Raw genomic sequence first — 21,426 nt, 5'->3', positions numbered from 1 at the left:
TACTTTTAATTTTCATACTAATAGCAAAAACTAATAAACCAAATTCACTCATTACCAATGTAAGAACAATTCCTTAAAAAATATGAGAATAAAGTGTAGAACTTTTATTGTATATTTCCATTGTACCATAAATATATTTAGTTTTCGTGGTATAGTGAATGGTATTTCGGCGCAAACGCCTTGATTTTGGCGTACCTGTACCTTGCCACTGAACTGGAGGTAGCACTGAATGTCAAAGATGCGTGTCGCCAGCCGCCATGTTTGTGTGGGGCGGGAGTTATAAGAAGCCATGTTATTGAATAAGAAAACTCACTGCTATACCAACCTAGTTATAAGAAGCCATGTTATTGCTATGATAAGAAAACTCACTGCTATACCAACCTAACAAAATCAGCGACACGCTTTTGACAGACTTCTGCCATGGCAGTGCTACCTCCAATTATTTTAGCTCAGTGTACCTTGCATCATTCATGTTTCGCAGTCTTTGTGTTAAATTAGAAAAAAAGGGAGTGGGAGTCATCACGCTACAGATGCTACAGACTTACATCACGGCCGCCTTTAACTCCAAGCCGCGGCCTTCGAAGTGGCAACGTCGCAAGTGGTGTTGTAACAGCTGTTTTGTTTGAAAGCAGCTAATGGTATTTGTGTATTTACGAACTATTGTTTACTGGACTATGACAATATTGACTTCGCTTAAAATGTACAATTATAGATTTTTAATTAATATTGTTTCGGTTTTCAATTCTGTATGTTTTATTTTCAATATTTTAATAAATTGATGTTCATAAATTTAAATTTAAATCAATAAAGTGCGAATTAATAAGCTTAATGTCACCTTCCTGCCATGTTATCTTATGGGATGTCTGTCACTAAACAACACCACTTGCGACGTTGCCAATTCTACCAGGCCACGGCCTGTAGTTAAAGATGGCCGTGTTTACATTCATAAAGCAACAGCAAATCTCTTGGGTGTTTGCGGCTGAGGGAAGAATACATTAAACATAATGGAAATAGGAAATTGATGGGACTTGCTACTTACTAAATACCGCTTATTCTTTCATCATCTTGAAAGAATATGAGCAATGTTTGCAAGTGGATCGTACCACAGCCACCTCTACACTAATTCAAGGCCTGATTTTAAGTAAATATCATTTTAGATAGTCTATAGCCATTTTCACTTCTAATTAGATGAACAGTCTCATATACCACAACATTCTTTAATCTTTTTAACATTCTTCCTAAATATAAATAGACATAATAAGTTAACTCTGACGCTTCATGGTTAAAATCTACAACTTACTGAGATGACAAAAAAACCAAGCAGAAAACCCAACAAACATCAAACATTCAAAATTGTCGATTGTTGTTTGTTGTTGTTTATGTTTATATTTTTGTTTTTATTATTTATTTATTTACACTACACAATTATTACACCACACAGGTAAAAAACTAAACCAGTAGTCTTTGAATTTTGAAGGGGGTTCTTCAGTAAGTAATAATATTTTTCGTGGTTTCATTGTAATAATAATAATTATTAAATGTACGATAACTATTAGTAATTAATAATTAACTAATTATTAAATAGACGAAACTTTTAGGTTATAAAAGTCTTATCGCTTTCATCGCCTTATACAACGTATTCAGATTTTCACTAAGATTAAAGCTATGATCTATTGCTCGACAGTTAATGATTTGGTGAGCTTTTAGAATGACTGTAGGCCTAAGTAATTGTTCAATTTAGGCCTACCTTAAGTATAAATAAGTTAGGTCTAGACTTATAATGATTTACGTTGTCATATTTTTTCAGATCATCCTCAAGGTTTATTCTCATAAATGGATTAGAGGAGACAACACAATGACCCAATCTGAAGAAAATGCCCATGAAAAATTCACTCTTAAATACTATGTCCGGGATGCTGTTCGTAATACTCCTCAGAAAGAGTTTATTTGGTGTTTAAATTTTGCAACTGAAGCTCATAAGGAGCAGAAGAGGAAGGATTTAGAGAAGACACCTTACATCAATCACCCAATAGGTAGACCAGGAAGAGCTTAAGTTATATCTTCTTTATATAATTTTGATTTGTAAGTTAATGAACCTCGCAGTTCACTGTCACAAACCTCTTTAGACTCCTTTCGAAAACTGAAGAAAACTGGCACCTTTTTTGTAATAGGCTAGGCCAAACAAATATTTATCCTTAAGTACTAAATTTTAACATCCTTATAACACTTAGTTAAGGATAGTTTGTAGCCTATTTATTGAGTTTTACGTTTTTGTAATGGAATGTTTACACTTCCACACAGTTCGGTTACCGAAGAGTAAACAATTCGACGGTATCTGGTTGCTAAAGAGACTAAAAGTGTGTTTGTGATCATTGATAGGCTACCGTATTGGACAGTAGTCCAGTGCTTTTGTGGACCAGCAAATAGTATCATTCATGGGTGCTACTAGGTAATTTTAGTAACCTAGTAGTTTTATCTGTGACAGGTGTGGCTTATATATTAGCTGAAGAGGCAGGGTTGTCCAATGTTGATTTGCTACAAGGCTGTTTACTACATGACACTGTGGAAGACACTGAACTCACAAGCGAGGTCATCAGAGCTAAGTTAGGAGACTTTATAGGAAACCTCGTTGACGAAGTCACAGATGATAAATCTCTGCCCAAACAGAAGCGCAAAGATCTACAGGTTTGTTGAATCTCAAGATACTACTGGTATGTTTTCTTCTTTTATGTAGGCCTAGAAAACGGCAAATATAAATGATATTTTAGGAAATATAAACTATAAGCCTAGCCTAAGAAAACATATTTTCTCAATGGCCTTGCCTATTATATTTTGTCCAAGGTTATTGTAGTATCCAGACAATTAATTCTAAAAGGAAGGTGTTTGGTAATGAAAGTCTTTTGTATTGGCCTACTTAAAATATGTACAGTCTACAGTCTTTTCATTTATGAGTCAATTAAATTTGTTTTGATGAACGATAAAATTGCAATAGGTAACAATGTTCATGTATATAACACAAGATCACGCTAATTGGTAGTGCAGCAAGATTTGGAATTTTATAAGAGAAAAAAAACTAGTTATTTAGGAAACAAATTTATATACCACCTTCCATAAACTTTAAAATTAGAGAAGAATCCAACCAAGTTTTTCAAATCATTAAAAAGATTTTTCATTGAATCAGCGTTTTACTCGGTATTTTGGTATTATCCGGAGACCACCCTAGAACAACGCGCTGTGGCGGTTATGTTAGGTTGGGTACCGTAATCAGAATATAGGACAAATTCCTCGTTTCGTTGCCAAATCCCCTCCCAGTAGGCCAAGGTCAGGTTGTTGACTGGAGCGCGCATCACCTGTCACAGCATGTATCTGAGATAGTGTCCTGAGTGATGACTCATCTGGTCTCGTTCAATTCATAACGAAACGTGGAAAGTCCTAATTTTAAAATCACTAGTTTTAGCAATCTAGATCAGAAAACTCATGTTGAAACAATTTCATGTACCAATCTGTACATTTGATGAAATAAAGAAGAAGATGATGATAAAGATAGAATGAAATTGATTCATGTAAAGTAAATGTACCATTTTTGAATCTTTGTCTTAGGTAGTTCATGCTCGGTCAACAAGCCCTGCAGGGAAGCTGGTGAAGATGGCAGACAAGTTGTACAATCTGAGGGACCTGGAGAGACAACTGCCTGAAGGTTGGTCAGAGCAGAGGAGAAGTGAATACTTTGAGTGGGCGTTCCAAGTCTGTGAAGGCTTGAGAGGAATCAGTCCCAAGCTGGAAGAACAACTGGATGTAATTTTTGTTAAAAGAGGATTGGTAAGTATGAGTACAGAGTATACACAAACATTACTGAACAAACTTTTTAAAAAAATCTGTGGTGGCTCAATAATCTTATCTGTCTAGGTGTCTGTCGCTGTATCATGATAATCATATTGCTTCGATTACAAAATTGATTAGGCCTACTACTGTTAATGACTAGCGTACACCGATAGTTTCATTGTAGTTTCAAGTAGTAAGTAATGGAGCCAGGACTTGGAAATACGTCAAATATGTACCTGTTTGTGTTTCTCAATAGTTGACACTAGACATAGATATTTTGCAAATTTTAAAACCTGAACCAATCTACGTGTTGCATGTTTGCTTTGAATTTATTCTAACAAACCTTTGAATTCATAATCTTTTTATCAACCCAAGTCATGGTAAGGAATGACATAAACCACTTAAACATTGGAGCAATCAAGCTGGGGGTTACTCCAGCAGTGCTTCAGCCAGGGATTTTATGATTTTCAAAACAAATTTCATTGAAAGAAATAAAAAATAATACTGCAATTTGTTGAGCTGTAAACAAACAAAGTAGACCTGTAACAATTTTTAATGGCAAATTATAAATGAACCTTTTTTATGACAGTCTTTTAAGTTTTATTTCAAAACGCAGGATGTGTTCAATATGTTTAGAATTCCTGCCAATATTTTTCAATTTAGTCGGGGAAGGTCAACTTGCAATTCCATTGTTTAGCAGCTTGAAAAATCAATTTATATTTTCATTTTTCCAGATCACAAAACGGGAGCAGAGTGAAAGTAAATTTTCTCCACCTTGGCCGAACCATGATGAATTAAAACCTTTGCTAGCTGCAGCTAATTTTGCTGCCATTAAACATAGACAACATTTCATGTTTGATGATAGCAGCAATGTTCCGTACATCAATCATCTTGTTTGTGGGTATTTACTTTAAATATTTCTTTGCTGGCAGCCGTAAAAGTTATAAGTATATTTGTAAGTGAACTCTCCTTCAGTTTTTGTCAATGGTGTCCCTTAAAAATGAACTATTCAATTCTTTGTTTTTTTTTTACTTGATGTATGATGTATTGTGTGTCCAATTTATTTCCGGGAAACCAGGATACCTATGTTTGTCCCCTCCCCCCCATGGGCCCCCTGCTCGCAACTTTAATGTTTCCAGGTAGTAAATAAATTGTTTCTAAGGTTCCACAACACTTTATAAATTCAAATTCAAATTCAAATTCTTTATTTACTCATCACATCTTATAATGCACAAGGTACAAAAGATTGGAGTGTCGTCAGAATATAAACTAAAACTAAAACTAAACTAAAAATAATAAAGTTAACATAAGTAAAATATCTCATATAACTAGAAAAGACCTTATCATTCAGCGTATCAGTTTAAAAAGTATCCTTAAAAAACTCTTCTACAGTGTAGTATGGTTTTTGTAAGAGAAGTTTATGTACAGATGTAAGGTCTAAGTTTTTGGAATTATTTTTTTGTAAAATGCTGTACAATTTATTATAAACTTTTACTGCCATGTATTTTAGAGAGTTTTCATAGAATGAAAGCCTATGCCGAGGAAATTTCAATTTGTTCTGATGTCGTGTTGGATAGGTATGGTTGAATTTACAGTCATCAAAAATTGTAATATCATTAAACATTAGTTTAACAATTTCAACTAGGTATGTAAAGATTTGTAAGTGTTAAGATACCAATATCTTTAAATAAAGATCTGCAGCTTTTTCTTCTTTTAACTCGAGCCATAGTCCTCACTATTGATTTTTGAGCGTTAAAAAGGATTTTAGTTTGGGGCTGACATCCCCAAAGTACTATTCCATACCTAATTATTGATTCGATGTAGGCGTGGTATACCATTTTACATACATCCATTGATGTTGTATTACTAATTACACTGAGTGCAAACCTAAACGAATTCAACTTTTTGGACAGATATTGAATATGATTTTCCCATTTTAGTTTATAATCAAAGTGTATTCCTAGAACCTTGTGGGTATTGACTGATTTTAGCTCTCCACAAGATAAATTCTCCAACTTGTTTTTCTCACCATTTCTAATTTTAAAGTGCATTAAGTGGGTTTTAGAATCATTCATTAAAAGACCATTTTTGAAAAACCATTTTTTTAGTTCATCCACAGTTGTTTTAATTGATTTTTCTAATTGCTGAAAATCATTGTTTTTTACCACGACATTAGTATCATCAGCATACAAAAATAAACTACCACTTATATTTGAATCAAGGTCATTAATGAAAATCAGAAATAGCAATGGTCCCAGAATAGAACCTTGAGGTACACCATAATGGACACTATCCCATCTAGACGGAAACCGTTTGTTTTGTTTGTAAACTACTGTGCGCTGTTTTCTATTTAGTAAGTAGTTTGAGAGAAGACCTAAGACCTTTTCTCTTATACCAATGTTTTTTAGTTTGTAGATTAAAAGTTGATGGTCCACACAATCAAAAGCCCTGGACAGATCACAGAAAACCCCCGCAACACTCTGTGATCCATCCAGAGCCTCCGAAACTGAGTTGATAAATTTAGTGAGAGCCAAGGTTGTTGAATGATTTCTTCTAAAACCAAATTGAGATGGCGACAGTAAATTATTACTTCAATAAGTTGTTTATATACTTTTGGGATTTTTTAGTGTCCTGAGACAATATTTTGGGAGACTGTTGTGGCTAAAATCTGGGACGGTTCCGGTTATCTTGAACGTTAATGAAGTAACCCTAATGATGTAGTACTTTGTAATAATGTTTAAATTGAACTATTGTAAATTTCAGCCACAACATTTCACGTCTCACAAGATGCAGATGTGGAAGAAACGTCCGTTTTGTGTGCAGCACTGCTTAAAGATGTGGTGGGGAAAGGTACCACATCATTTGAAGAGGTTAAGGAACAGTTTGGGGAAGAGGTTGAGTCATTTGTCAAGGAATTGACTTATAACCACTCACTCCCGGTCAATGAACAAATCAAACTGCAGGTGAGTAACAGGTATTGTAAAAAATAGCATGGAGTATCAATTATCAATTCTTATCAATTATTTAAGATGGGGACGCCACTATGTGCGTATTTTAACCCAAATATGAGTGAAGGATGAGTGTAGGATGAGTGGCGCGAACTTGTAGTCTTGTTAGTGACTAAGGCCAACATGTTCCTTAGACACTCTTTGGCAATCCTGGTTTTGGTAACCGCTTTTAGGTATTGTATTAAAGTAGCCTAGAACACTCTGGCTGTAATCAATTTGAATACAATAAAATAACTTTATAAAATAAGTTAACAATATACAGGCTACTGTAAGTGTTAGTGATGGTCGAAACCAGGAATTTAAAATCTCAAAACCAAAACTTAATCAAATCCTGAGTCTTAAAACCTAAAATTTTAAACATTTAATTTGTCTGTTCAAGGTTAACAAAATTAGAATTAATAATTACGTTTATTTTACAATCAAATTAGAGAAATTGGTCTACCCTGACATCTTATGGAACTTCAACAAAACATGTAGCAAGTGCTTAAAAAAGGTTGTGAGAATCGTATAATGTGAATGTCAATTCTATCTGTACTGTTTGTAATGAAATGTATAACTAAATTTAAATGTTCAACAAGGCCAATAATTTGTTTTATTTTCTAGCGTTTTCGGAAACTAGGTCTCCAAAAGCGCTAGTGAATATTACATAAAGTCTTGTTGAACATTTAAATTTAGTTATACATTTCTTTATTGAATGCCAATATCTCCAATATAAGTTATGTACTGTTTGTGTCTTGTAAGGAATTCAATAAAAATACACTGGTTTTGAGATTTTAGATATGGTTTTGACAGATCACTAATATAAATATATGTTTTTAGGAAAAAGCATTTAGCTTGGATTAAATAAATAAATATAGGATGGAGAGGACACAGCTAACTCACCTGATGAAAGGTTGCAGACGAGTCAAAGAACACATAAAATCACACAAATAATATACTTAATATTTCGCCTCTTTCAGAGGCTTCTTCAGAAGTAGGCCTAGATGGTAGTTACAAAACAACAGTTTAAATAGGATGACACAGTTTGAATTCAAAATGTCTGACAGGTTGTCCAACTGACACTGCACAAAGCACTAAATACAGGCACATTGCAATATTGTATTTACATATAATATGTATATTGAAAAGCAAATTAGTTTTGTCCATGAAAATAAATACTTAAGAGTTAGCTGTGAGGGTGAGGATATGAGGATATTATCTAATGTTGAGGTTAGGTGGGGTTCTGGAGTTGGTCACAAACTGGTAAGCTAATTCCCATCTTCTGAGCATTGAACTATTGCATTGGTTCTTTGGCAATGATTTTAGAGCTTTTATGGTGAAACAGTCATCAAATAGAAGTTGGTGGGATAAGGCATGTTGTGCAACTGGTTTTTCTTTGCTAGTTTTGACATCATGTCAATGGCCGTTCACGCGTTTTCGGAGAGTCTCGGTTGTTAGGCCTATGTACTGGGCTGGACAATGTGAACATTGAACAACTCGAAATCCAACAGTGTGGCGCCCTCCCTAGCGAAGTTTGCTCCACCCTCGGATCCCCCACCGTTACCAGCAGACCATCCGATAGAACAATACATCAACTTCTTGGTACAAAACATCTCAGATCCCACTTTCGAAAACAACGTAACCTCTACAACACTCCATAACCTCACCGAAGCCGAGAAAAAAGCCATTTCAACTTTAAAATCAAATACTGATATCATGATCCTTCCAGCTGACAAAGGCTCGACCACAGTGATAATGAATAAATCTGATTATGTGTCAGAAATCCAACGCCAGCTCAGTGATTCTTCCACCTACCTCCCTCTGAAAGAAGATCCAACTATAAAGTACACCGCTGAACTCAAGGAAATAATTTACAAACACTCCAAATCCAACAATATCTCCCCAGAAACAACAAATCTGTTAATACCAGAAGAACACATCTGCCCAAAAATCTACATATTACCAAAAGTCCACAAAGGCATAACACCACCGCCAGGAAGGCCCATAGTATCAGGCATATCAGGTTCTTTAACGGAACGTATCTCTTCATACGTAGACGCCTATCTACAACCGCTAGTACAAAACTTGGCCTCATATATCAAGGACTCCAATGATTTTTTACAAAAACTTAACAATGTCAGACAACCACTTCCCGCTAACACTCTCATGGCCACTATTGATGTCACCTCACTCTACACAAACATACCTCATGTCTACGGCCTAACAGCAACAGAAAACTACCTTCAAAACAGACCCAAAGGATCCCTACCCACCACTTCGTTTATAACTCAACTGATAAAATTCATTCTGGAAAAGAACTATTTCCAATTTCAGGACAAACACTTCCTACAGATCAAGGGCACTGCCATGGGTACAAGAATGGCCCCATCTTATGCTAATCTCTACATGGGGAATTATGAAGAAAAGTTTTTGTCTAGCCGTGAACACCTCCCCATCTGCTGGTTTAGATACATTGACGACATTTTCATAATTTGGACCCACGGTGAGAATCACTACGGAAGTTCCTGGAAGACCTCAACAGTTTTGGACCGCTAAATTTCACCTGGGATTTCTCTGAGACTTCCATAAACTTTTTAGACCTTACAATTCATCTAAGGAACAATAACCTCACCACATCTATCCACATAAAACCGACCAACCACCAACAATACCTCCATTTTTCTAGTTGTCATCCGAATAACACCAAAAGATCACTTCCTTACAGTCTTGCCCTAAGGGGAAATCGCCTAATTTCAGAACCGAAAGACCGTACACAATACCAAACCCAACTTCAAAAAGCCTTCGAAAACCGAGGCTATCCTAGCACTATCGTAAAATCTCAGATCCAAGCGGCTCAGAACCCACGTCCAACTACAAAGAAAAATACCAACCATCTTCAAGTAAATTTGATAACCACTTACCACCCTGGCCTGCAACAACTAAACAACCTCCTTAAAACAGGTTTCAAAATCCTAGAGTCCTCAAGCCAAACCAAAAACCTACTTTCAAGAGCCCCTTCCATAATCTATAGGCAACCCCCAAATTTGAGGAATATGCTAGTCCACCCAAAACTCCCAAATCCATCAAAAATACCATCTGAGAAACCAAGACCGGGCTCATACCCATGCAATGAAAACCGATTTAAATCTTGCCAGATACACCATCCTACAGAAACTTTTACCAGCACACACCATAATAAAAATTACAGAATCCAAGGCCATCATACCTGCAGCTCAGAGAACCTTATCTACCAGCTTTAATGTTCACATTGTCCAGCCCAGTACATAGGCCTAACAACCGAGACTCTCCGAAAACGCATGAACGGCCATCGACATGATGTCAAAACTAGCAAAGAAAAACCAGTTGCACAACATGCCTTATCCCACCAACTTCTATTTGATGACTGTTTCACCATAAAAGCTCTATAATCATTGCCAAAGAACCAATGCAATAGTTCAATGCTCAGAAGATGGGAATTAGCTTACCAGTTTGTGACCAACTCCAGAACCCCACCTAACCTCAACATTAGATAATATCCTCATATCCTCACCCTCACAGCTAACTCTTAAGTATTTATTTTCATGGACAAATCTAATTTGCTTTTCAATATACATATTATATGTAAATACAATATTGCAATGTGCCTGTATTTAGTGCTTTGTGCAGTGTCAGTTGGACAACCTGTCAGACATTTTGAATTCAAACTGTGTCATCCTATTTAAACTGTTGTTTTGTAACTACCATCTAGGCCTACTTCTGAAGAAGCCTCTGAAAGAGGCGAAATATTAAGTATATTATGTGTGTGATTTTATGTGTTCTTTGACTCGTCTGCAACCTTTCATCAGGTGAGTTAGCTGTGTCCTCTCCATCCTATATTTATTTATTTAATATAAATATATATATTATTATAGTGTTGGAAGACTTGTCCTTATAATATCACCAACATAACGGCCATCATCAATGCAGTGGCGGAATTACCTACGGTGCCGCCCCTAGGCCCGTTCGGCCGGCCGCCCCTTTGTGTTCCGCGATTGAGGAAAGGTTTCAGCGTAAAAGCAATATTAAACTTCCGGTTGTTGGCATGCTTATTAATGCATTTTCCAGGAAAAACATAGTCACTATATGAGTAGGGCCTACTTTATATTAAAGTTGTATTAATAGGTTTTAAGAAAAACATTTTATATTTTGTTGTTGAGACAAGAATAAATATGAATATGAATAGCCTAAATTAATCACCGAACGCATTGCCGTTCTTGACTAAATTCAATTCAAATGTATTCAGCTTAAATTGGTTTTGTTTTGGTTTTTCTTATAATTTCTATGAAATTATTAATACATATATATATTTGAATTGACGTCATTGAAACGATGACATCATTACTTAATTCAAACCTTCACCATGGGTAGCGCTCTTAGCGGTTAGCTGTCTGCTAGCCCTGTAGCGAGTCCGAATTCCGAATGTGGTACACCCATCGATATATAAACACAATGTTTGTTATATATCGATGGGTACACCAAATGAAAATGGCAAATAGATTTTTAGCGATTGGTTGGAATAAACGTTAAACTGAAAGGATTAAAGTTGTTTGAAGAATGTTTATGTCATCTTATAATATTGTATCGTAATTCTATAAATAACAACATATTATATGTTGTTGTAAATCTATCTATCGATCTATAGCTGTAAAATAACTTATTGGTAGCCTATTTTTGAATAATTACTAGTGTCTAAATTCTCAGATTTATCTTACGATTAACATATTTTTAGTAATTGAAGTTATTAGGTTGAAGAATGACCATGATGAGCTCATACCTACTTCAGAAAATAAAGTTTTAATCCATAAATGTAAATCATAGAAGATACCAATAAATTATTTTAGACTGATAGAGAAATCAGTAAAGCGTAAAGCTGGAAGTAAGTGATGAGATGATGTCATCTTTCCCGCTACTTTGGCGCTACCCACTGTGAAGGTTTGAATTAAGTAATATGACGTCATCGTTCCTCCCAGCTCCCCACCACGACTGTTGCTCCGGTGAGCCGACTCGTTGCTCTGAGTATCTAGACGCTAGTATAGTGCTCGCTACTGCTACTCGCAGTCTATATTATGTCTGTATCTGCACGTCGGGACATGAACGTGAGTCATCTTCACCGATCGATAATCACCTGGCGCCCGCCGCCCGTAGTCGCGCCACCCGTCACGTTATCCGCTGCCTGCCGCGGCCAGGCGCCCTTCAACGGCGGGCACCCCTCAACGGCTGGTGCCCCTAGGCACGTGCCTAGTTTGCCTTATGGTAAATCCGCCACTGCATCAATGAGGGCCACCATGTTGGGGGAATGAACTCTTGGGCACTGCGATCTAAAAATCTGCTTTTGTTGGTTGAAAATATTTCATTTCTAATCTCATTCAATAGCTATCCAAACAATTTATAGAAGGCTGTTTCCTCCTCCTCAAATAATTTTCTGCTCAAGAAGCTCTCAATTGGAATACAATCCTTGCTCAATTTCCCATTAATAACTTAGTATCTGCTCTGCTTGGTAAACTAAGTAATTGTATCATTGTAATATGTCCTAATCGGTAACATACCACAGATAGATCGAGCTCCTACTCTGTCTCACCACGCTAAAGTGGTAGTGTTGGCAGCAATGGTGGATGCTTGTCGTCGCCTTGAGGTTTGCCAGCCTGAAACCATGACGGAGACGGAGAGAGAAGAATACTTCCGTCTCTCTCAGCGGCTGAGTGAAGTGATAAGTGGCACAGACTCTGTCCTAGAGGAAGACCTACAACTCATATGGGTTGGGCAAGGTTAGTTGATCTCAGATATTACACGGCTACAACCATATCCATAAGAATTTGTTAATAGATAAAGTTTAACCAGCTCTAACCTAAAAAAATAGACTTACCCAAAAATATTTTAGTCAAGGGGCTAAAGTCCTCCATAAAATATACTTTTTAACACGTTCGCCACTGACGACTCCAAACAGAGTCATGCCGTACTGGCACAGCGTGCGTACGACTCCAGTCGGAGTCACTGTGAGAGTTACAAGTTGGTCTACTGTGACCTCCGCATTTATCGGGGATCAACTAAACTATGTCAGCCATAAGTCATAAGTCATTTATTTAGCCAAATTAACCAAATACAATCAGCGTTAGCCATGTCAAAATAGTAGCAGCATTTTGTGCTGGTCCTATACTTTAATTTGGCGTAGGTTCGGTTTAGGTTGGTAGTAAAATTTCCCGTAAAATCCCGCCTGGCAACACATTGTCCAGTTTTTGGTTGCTTGGATGGTTTGTATTTACATAATTATTTTTTTCAGGGTTAAAAGAATTTCCAATGAAGTCCAATGAAGAACCTCGAGATTTGGGAAAAAACTCGATATTTGGGAAGAATAAAAACAGTTTTCTCTGAAGATTTTTACCATTGACATAATAACAACTGGATCACGCTCTGTCCATTAGTGCTGTAGTCTGATTTTCGAGCATGTGCGCTGCAGGAGAGTAGGTGTGGGCGCTGGAAGGGCTACATACAAACAATGACAGGTTTTTAGTGTGGTTAGTTTAATGATACATTATAGACAATAGACAATAGACAATTAATCTTTATTTACACATTCATTAAGAATAGTAGTAGCGTCAATTTACAATTTTTTCTAAATGTGTGGTTGAGGTGTTGTTTACTCAAAGACCTGTTGATGGTATTCTTCTAAGGAATAGAAAGGTCGATTAATGAGCCATTGATGCAAAGCTGGTTTGAGGTCATCTTCTGACCTGCTTCTTAGATCTGGAGGTAGCCTGTTGTAGATTTTCATTCCTGCGTATGAAGGTTTCTTTTCAAACTGTGCCGTGCGATGTTGTGGAAGGTTGTACTGCATGGTGTTTCTCAGGTTGTGTTGGTGCATTTCGCCACGCCTTGTAGGGTTATTTCTTACTGCAAATAACACAACTTCCTGGATGTAGAGTGCTACAAGGGTAAGTACTTTGAGTGACCTGAATGCGTCCCTGCAGCTGTCTAGTCTGTGGAGTCCTGCAGTTATTCTGACTGCCTTTTTTTGTTTTCTGAGAACTCTTTGCATGTTAAGTGGCAGAGGTTCCACCCCATGCTACAAGTCCATATCTCATATGCTACTCGAAAAGTGCAAAGTATGCTACTTTTGTTGTCATGTCATCTGTTGCATTTTTTATATGTTTAAGAGCATAGATGGTTGAACTTAATTTTTTACATATATTGTCCACATGAGGGGTCCAGGTTAAATTCTTGTCGAGTGTGATGCCCAATAACTTAGCTTCATCTTCCACTTCTACATCTGGGAGTCGAGGCACTTCTTGAGATTTACGGCCAAAAGCTATTTGAGTTGTTTTAGACGTGTTTACTGCGAGATCATTGTTATAGCAGTATTGGTAGGCCATACTGAGTGACACATAGGATTTTACTTCTAGATTTTCAGCTAGTGGTTCATTAAACACTAAGGTTGTGTCATCAGCATACATAAGAGTAAGGCAGGCGTCTCCTATTTGTTGCGGCAAATCGTTGGTTAAAAGAATAAACAGTACCGGACCCATAACTGACCCTTGGGGAACTCCTCGATTTATTAGTTGAAAATTTGATCTTGTTTTTCTTATTAGGCTGTTATCTCTGTGCCTTAGTTCTACAAACTGACTCCTGTCTGTAAGGTAGCTTTGAAACCATTCTATTACTATCCCTGATACCCCCAGGGAATCCAGCTTTTTAATGATTAGCTGGTGGTCAAGGCAGTCAAATGCCTTACTGAAATCAAGAAAGATTCCTGTTGTTAGATTTCCTTCATCTAGGCTGTCAATCAGGGACTCAACCATCTGAATTATTGCTGTTGTTGTGGATTTCCCTTTTGTAAATCCATGTTGCAGGTTGTTTAGTAGGTTGTGATTTGTGCAGTGGTCTAAAAGTCTTTTTAAAACAACTTTTTCGTATATTTTGGAGAAGGTGGAAACGAGGGAAATTGGTCTGTAGTTGCTTGCTTCTAATGTGCTACCTTTTTTAAATTTCGGGTATACTTTAGTTATTTTAAGTAGTGAAGGAAAGATGCCTTGTTTTAGGGACTTATTTATCAAATCAGCCAATGGTAGTGCTAGTTCATTGCAGCAATGCTTAAGTATTTTTGACGAGATTTCATCAATTCCAGACGAGTTTTTTGCTTTAAGTTTGTTTATAATCATTTTAACTTCCTTCTCGTCTGTGCTTTGAAAGGAGGAAAACGGTGGACCTGTTTGAGTTACGTCAGGAGATTGAGCTGTGTTCTTTAGGTGTTTTTGTTTCTCTACTGCTTTTTCTCCTACTTGTGTAAAAAATGTATTCAAATGCTCTGCAACATGGGTCACATTACTTATGAGTTGGCCATCTACTTGAAGGGTTATTTCATTTAGGGATGTTTCCTTTTTGGACCACACTGTGTTTATTGTTTCCCAGATAGCTTTAGATTTATTTTCAGCTTTCATCAACTGGTCAGAGTTAACCTTTTTCCGCATCGTTTTCAAGTACAGGTCATAGTTCTTTTTATTTTCAATAGAAACCCTTCTGTCATCTGGATTTCCCGTCACCTCAAACTTTCTTAGAGCTTTAAGAAATTCGGCTTTAAGTCTCACTGCTTCTGGGTCCATAGAGAATTTTAGTTTATGTTTTCTTTGTGTTTTTATCTTCTTTTGGGGGCAGGCTGCATCCATAGCTACTCTCACTATGTTACTAAAAGTTTTAAAAGCTTCTTCGGCATTGTTTATTGAGGTAACACGAAGCCAGTTTTCTTGACTGAGAAGATACTTGAGGTCTTGCAGGTTTTTATTTTTTAGGCAGCGTCCAATTTGGGCTGGATAACTTGAGTTGATGTGTGAGTTGAAGTTTACAGTGCAGAGTTGAGCAGTATGATCCGAAAGTCCTGCATTGATGATTTCTGGAGTGAGTTGGTTTGTGTCCATATTTGTACATATCCAGTCAATGGAGGTTTGTGTTAGATTTGTTATTCTCGTAGGTGGAAGCTGTAGTCTCTGGATGTTAATTATGTAATTGGATGGTTTTAAAATTGCCTTTGTTGTAAATGATTACTCTAATTCAAATTTCTTTTAAAAATTCTAAAAAAGCCTTAGGTACCTTAATGTTGTTAATGTTCAATCAGTAACATTTGATGGAGCTAGCACAAATGTTTTGCAATGAAACATTTTGGCTGCCATTTCCCAAATAAGCCTTGTTTTAAGGTTGATGGTATCGAACATGATATTTGTGTAATTACGGACCCTCCTCGTGTGCTTAAGCTTTGCCACAATTCTCTAGCGGATATGAGAGTAATAGTGTTGGGCCCATTTCATTAAAACATTTCTAAAATCTCAACGAGTTGCACAAAAATTAAGGGTTACAAGTATGTAATACATTGAGTGACAAGCATGTATTTGATATGAATAGGAAAATGACTGTAAAGATCGCAGCTCAAACATTTAGTACCAATGAAGCTGATGTGTTGCAATATTTTTATTCCAAACAACACCCACTATTACTTAATTGTTTATCCACGTTAACATTTGTTGGGACAAATGAAAGACTTTTTGACAATATGAATAGCTGAGATCCTTTTGTAAAGGTTTCAAAGGTCACATTAAGCTGAAGGTTATTTGTCACAATAAAAAATCGAAGGCAACCATTGACAGAACAGGATAGGAAAACAATTGCTTTAGGGTTACTGTAAAACATTAATAGTCGGCTAATCAAATTTTAAGGGATAGGCTATCGTCTTTAATAGTTTTACTTATGATATCTACTTAAACTTAAAATAATTATTGATTCAGAACATACCTTCAGTAGGCATCTGTTAATATGAGTTGTAAGTGTAAAATCATATTTTTAATCTCGTTATCAACTAAAACCAACTACTTTTTAGTCAGGATCAACTATTGGAGCCAATAGTCTAGGAGAGCTGAGTCTAGTTTTGAACCATCAAACAGCTACAGACATTACTCACAATCAACCCGATTGTTGGATAAGCATGGTTACCCCTCAGTAACTTAGCTTGATGTGTTTACTATATGTAAAAGTCAACGGTAATACTAAAGATTCAACCAAAACTTATCTTTGGGACTCAGACTTTGTCACTAAACCCACAGTGTTGGTCATCTTAAGTGCTCACTACTTGAAGATTCTGTAAACTTATAAACTTGGTAAATAGAATAAAAATGCAAAATTAATCAAAACATGTATTTTCTGCATCATATATAAGGAGTACAACAGTACTTACTATTCTAATGGCAAGGCATTCCTGTACGTTAGTTGCATTTCGGGAACATTATTTACAAAACTCACTGGCACATCACATTGAAGGAAATGTTTAAATTAAAAGATAGTAGATTCAAAGAACTAGCTTTAACTACTTATGGTGAAATTCATATAGTAAAGGTGTATATTTTGTTACTTAAGTTACAGATCATTATAACAAAGTAATGTGCCAATGTTATTCATATTGCACAATAAGTCTGACCAATGACTTGGAAACTTGAACAATCCTTAACAACTCAGGGTGAAAATTACAAAATAAAACTGTCTAAAAATATGTTAATAGTGACAATTTGTTCTTATAATTTAAAAACGGGTTGAATCATCACCTAGGTACTGTCAAAACAAAATGAAACCATACTTAATAGTCTTACATTTTCAACTATCTTAAATAATGTACTTTTCAGTTTAAATATTTTTCTACAAAAATTCAATTATAAATAGAAAAAGAAAAAAATTCTAACCATATTTTATGTTTTGAGAAAAATTGGAAGAATTGACTAGGCAGTCCTAAGCTTAGCCTTCATGAATAGTTAAATTTGATTTTGTTAATGTTAACATATTTATAAATAAGAAATATTGTGTTATAAATTTTGCACTAATTTTAATATGTTAAAATTGTAAAATATTAACAAATATAAATGTATTTTACTACTCAATATTTGCTTATTTACACCCTGATTTATTAAGTTGAGACATGTTGAGATCTATACAATGTTGGTAGCTACTTAGCATCAGAGATTAATACAAGCAAATAGTATGAAGAGCATTATTTTTTCAATAAAAATATCTACCTTCAGTATACAGTTATACTCACAATTAAAAATACACCTCAAATAAATTAAAACTACACCTGTACGTGTATATTGTTTTGTGATCAAAACTGCAATGAATTTATGTGATTGGTGATACCTGAATTAATTTGAACTATGAATTAGTTCCAACAGAAATACAAATTATGACTCAAAGTGATTGATTACAATTCTGCTTCTGTTTGAATTATTCATCAATCATTGACAATTAATTAATCTTCTTTGAAAAAATGGCACTCTTTTAATACTGTAATACAGACAAACCTTACTCAAAGCAGGTTGCTCGAAAAACTACAGTTGAGTTATTTAGAGCTTAGTTCTATTTTCTACCTCTTTTATGTTTTCAGTTCTCTATTTCTCCAGTCATTAAGTTGGTGTTTCTGGGACTATAGCACTAACATTACACGTGAAGTAACCAAATATTAAAGGTTCATCTGAAAGGAAATGAGAGTGAAACATGAATTCCCTGGACGGTGGTAGGAACCTTGGATTTCTGGAAGATTACCGGTACTGCATCTCTTTAGTTTCACAATTAATTAACCTAAAGTAATTTTAATAAGTTAACGTTTTTGTTGACATAGCACTATGTTACGTGTCAGAAAACTTTATACACGGAAAATACACACATGTTACAACATTTGAAAAAAATATTTTTAAGTATAAAAATATATTCACAATGAATTTTTATATTAAGTATATTCACAAGTTTCTTATGTACAAAATTAACATTTGTATAAAATTTGTTAATAATTTAAACTTTATAGTAAAGATTTGTGATACCTTTCAAAGTTACTCTGATATTTTCAAAACAATTTTACAAAATAGTTTTTATCTATATATGCTACTGTAAAAAATACATAGACATTGAAAATATTTCATCCATTATCGTAATCAGTCTAGGGGTTATAGCTACCAAAATATTGTAAAGCGTTTCTTCATTATAGAAAAATGTTTTAGATATAAAAGTTACAAAAACAAAATATTATTAGCAACAGTTTAAACATTTACACATTCCACTTCAAATATTGCACAATATATTACAATACCAATACCTAACATTAAAATTGCATTATTTACTCAAAGTCTTAGATTTGGTTGAAAGACAACTAAGCTTAAGGTAAAAACATACCTTTGTGAAACAACATGAACCCTTTTATTTTGTTTCATAAATAACTTTATGTTATGAATTTGTTCTGTAATGCAACCCTATAAAATTTTGTTGTAATACTTGACTTAGTTTATCAAACTAATACAGACTTGTTATATTATTATCCTTGAAAGAACCTTTGTCAGTTTTTGATAATTACATTCTTAAGTTTTAATCCACAAAAAAATTTTGATAAATAAACGTTGAATACATTTACATCCTTATCTAATAATTGTTCACTAACTTATTTCAAACACAATTTTTTCATTTGTTTTTTATCTGTTACACATTTAAGAGTTATTAAGTAGAATTGCTAACAGGAATTCACATGTTTATGTAAATATGATTCCCCTTCTGTTTTTATTCTATTATAAAGCCAAATAAGTACCTCAATCGATAATGAATACTATAGCACCATTGAAAGTTAATGTCAAATGTTTATATATGGCATACGCCTACAATACGGGCAAAAGAACCATGGTATTAGTTTTTTTCTTTTTAAAATTCAACCTCTTCTATTTATTTATTAATATGAATTTGTTATTGAATCTAATTTTTTAGATTATATAGGAGTAGGAAATTGATAATCATATTTTTTTCTATTCATTCACATTAAAAATCAAAGAAAATAATGAATTAGCCTTAATACTGTTTGAACTTTGGAATATGCTCAACATCTTAACATCAATACTGTTTGGAAAAAAAATTATCTAAATAATACTTATAGTTCCAAAACAACATCCAAGCAACATATTTTAGTAATCTTGAACACTTTTGGTACAACTTGATTTAGAAGCTAAAGAATTGAAACGTTTTACGACTAACAATAGGGGCACTTAATCATTTTGATTTAAATTGCAAGTTTGATAAATCCAATATCTATTGGTTTAACACTTCCTTATAAATATAGAAAAATATACAGAGGCCATAAATATTATAAATACAGTTGTCACATTCCAATAAAAATAACTTTATAAATTAAAACAAAACTATACTTTCTTGAAGTCTAGTTACACTTAATGACCTTACAAGCTAATTCTACAATAAACTATATCACAGTGTTACTAAACAATTTAACAAATATGTACAACTATCGTATAAAATTCCGTTGTTAATAAACTAAAATACTAACAGCTTTGCTGTTTAAAAACCTAACAAATTATATGGCTCGTCTTTTCGTTGCCTTTAAATCACAGTTAGACGTAGTTTTCTCCAGAACTTCTCTCTCTCCACGCTTGCTCATCCCCCTCTCCCCCGCCACTGCTCTCCGCCGAGCAGTTGTTGTTCTGTCCCTTCATATAGGACATCTCCATCACATTCTGAAAAACAACAGTTCATCTAAGCCAAAGTCATGTCTCATTTTACCCAGGGTTTACTGAGGTTTACTTGTAGCTGGCTACAAGTTAGTTGATTCAACAAAACCCTTGTTTTAACATTGGGTTATTTTAACATTTACCATAAGGGCCTAGGTATTAAGGATTTTGTTTACGATAAACTGGCTTACCTAAATGAGAAAGAGTTCACGCTTGCACAAGAAATACAGAAATTTTCACACCATACATAGACATTAACAAAAATTTCACGGTAACAGCATTCCCCAATCAATGATGGTTTGAATTGGGCTGAGAGATTTCTTTTATCTAAATCTTACCAACTCAAACCTTTCTTGATTGCAAATGCAGGTGACCATGATATAGTCATATCTTTGTGTTTTGTCTAATGTTTGTTTTTGTGCCAGAGTGCAGTCTTTCTTTCACTTACATTGAAACAGTTTTATAACAAAGAGGGGTGTTTCAAATAAACCATTCCTAAATTCAACCTAACTAGTTTTTTTGGGAATGTAAAAATCATCTAATGATGTAGAAGACACATACCTTATCCTGATGCGGCTCAGCCAGAGGATTGTTGGTGATGTTGATGGTGTGTGGCGTGTACCCGTTCATCTTGCCGTTGTGAGTGACGGTGTGTCCGTGAGCAAACCCGTTCATGGGTAGAGGGTCCAGCTGTTGAATGGTCAGTCCTGGCTCTCCCCTCCCTACCTTATCACACTCCTCCCCTGCGCCTGGACAGACAAGAACACACATCAGTGAAAAATATCTCCATCCATCTGTAGGTCCAGCATATAGGGATTCTCTAATCTAATTTTTTAAATACTCTGTAGTAGGGATGGACGGGATTGAATTTTTAGTTCGGGACGGGACGGGACGGGATTTTTATTTCCTTCCCGATTTTCGGGACGGGACGGGACGGGATTTTTTTCTGTGCATAAAAAGAAAGTACTGTATTGCAGTTACCAAAAAAGACATACGAAATCAATTTTTACCATTTGTGGCACTGATCTATAAAAACCAAAAAATGGGTAACAATAAAT

General features: G+C 35.1%; 2 protein-coding genes across 7 annotated transcripts in view; one reads left to right on the top strand and one right to left on the bottom strand.

Annotated features, from left to right (window-relative positions):
• The first annotated feature begins 1,378 nt into the window (after positions 1 to 1,378).
• On the top strand, positions 1,379 to 17,029 carry LOC128987842 (uncharacterized). 3 transcript variants are annotated; one of them, XM_054408884.1, is made up of 8 exons: positions 1,379 to 1,441; positions 1,808 to 2,033; positions 2,486 to 2,685; positions 3,601 to 3,819; positions 4,557 to 4,719; positions 6,586 to 6,785; positions 12,400 to 12,613; positions 13,126 to 17,029. In XM_054408884.1, the coding sequence occupies exons 2-8, from the start codon at positions 1,856 to 1,858 to the stop codon at positions 13,215 to 13,217; spliced, it is 1,266 nt and encodes a 421-aa protein (XP_054264859.1). In that variant the 5' UTR covers positions 1,379 to 1,441; positions 1,808 to 1,855; the 3' UTR covers positions 13,218 to 17,029. The 3 variants fall into 3 exon arrangements, with proteins under 3 accessions (XP_054264859.1, XP_054264858.1, XP_054264857.1); XM_054408883.1 differs by having other exon boundaries at positions 1,419 to 1,488; XM_054408882.1 differs by lacking the exon at positions 1,379 to 1,441 and adding an exon at positions 1,631 to 1,695.
• The window catches only part of LOC128987841 (interference hedgehog-like), a 104,643-nt gene continuing 100,224 nt past the window's right edge, over positions 17,008 to 21,426 (bottom strand). For all 4 annotated transcript variants that reach the window (XM_054408879.1, XM_054408881.1, XM_054408880.1 and 1 more), the window contains 2 exons: positions 20,930 to 21,117; positions 17,008 to 20,374 (listed from right to left, as the gene is read on the bottom strand). In XM_054408879.1, coding sequence (XP_054264854.1) covers positions 20,252 to 20,374; positions 20,930 to 21,117 — 311 coding nt within the window. In that variant the 3' untranslated portion in view covers positions 17,008 to 20,251. The remainder of the gene's footprint in view (positions 20,375 to 20,929; positions 21,118 to 21,426) is intronic.

Source organism: Macrosteles quadrilineatus, unplaced genomic scaffold, assembly GCF_028750875.1.
Source record: "Macrosteles quadrilineatus isolate MER2022 unplaced genomic scaffold, UCM_ALF_1.0 Scaffold_2__2_contigs__length_208266976, whole genome shotgun sequence".
NCBI lineage: Eukaryota > Metazoa > Arthropoda > Insecta > Hemiptera > Cicadellidae > Macrosteles > Macrosteles quadrilineatus.
Note: the sequence above shows the minus strand (reverse complement) of the source record. Positions and strands in the feature narration are given on the sequence as shown.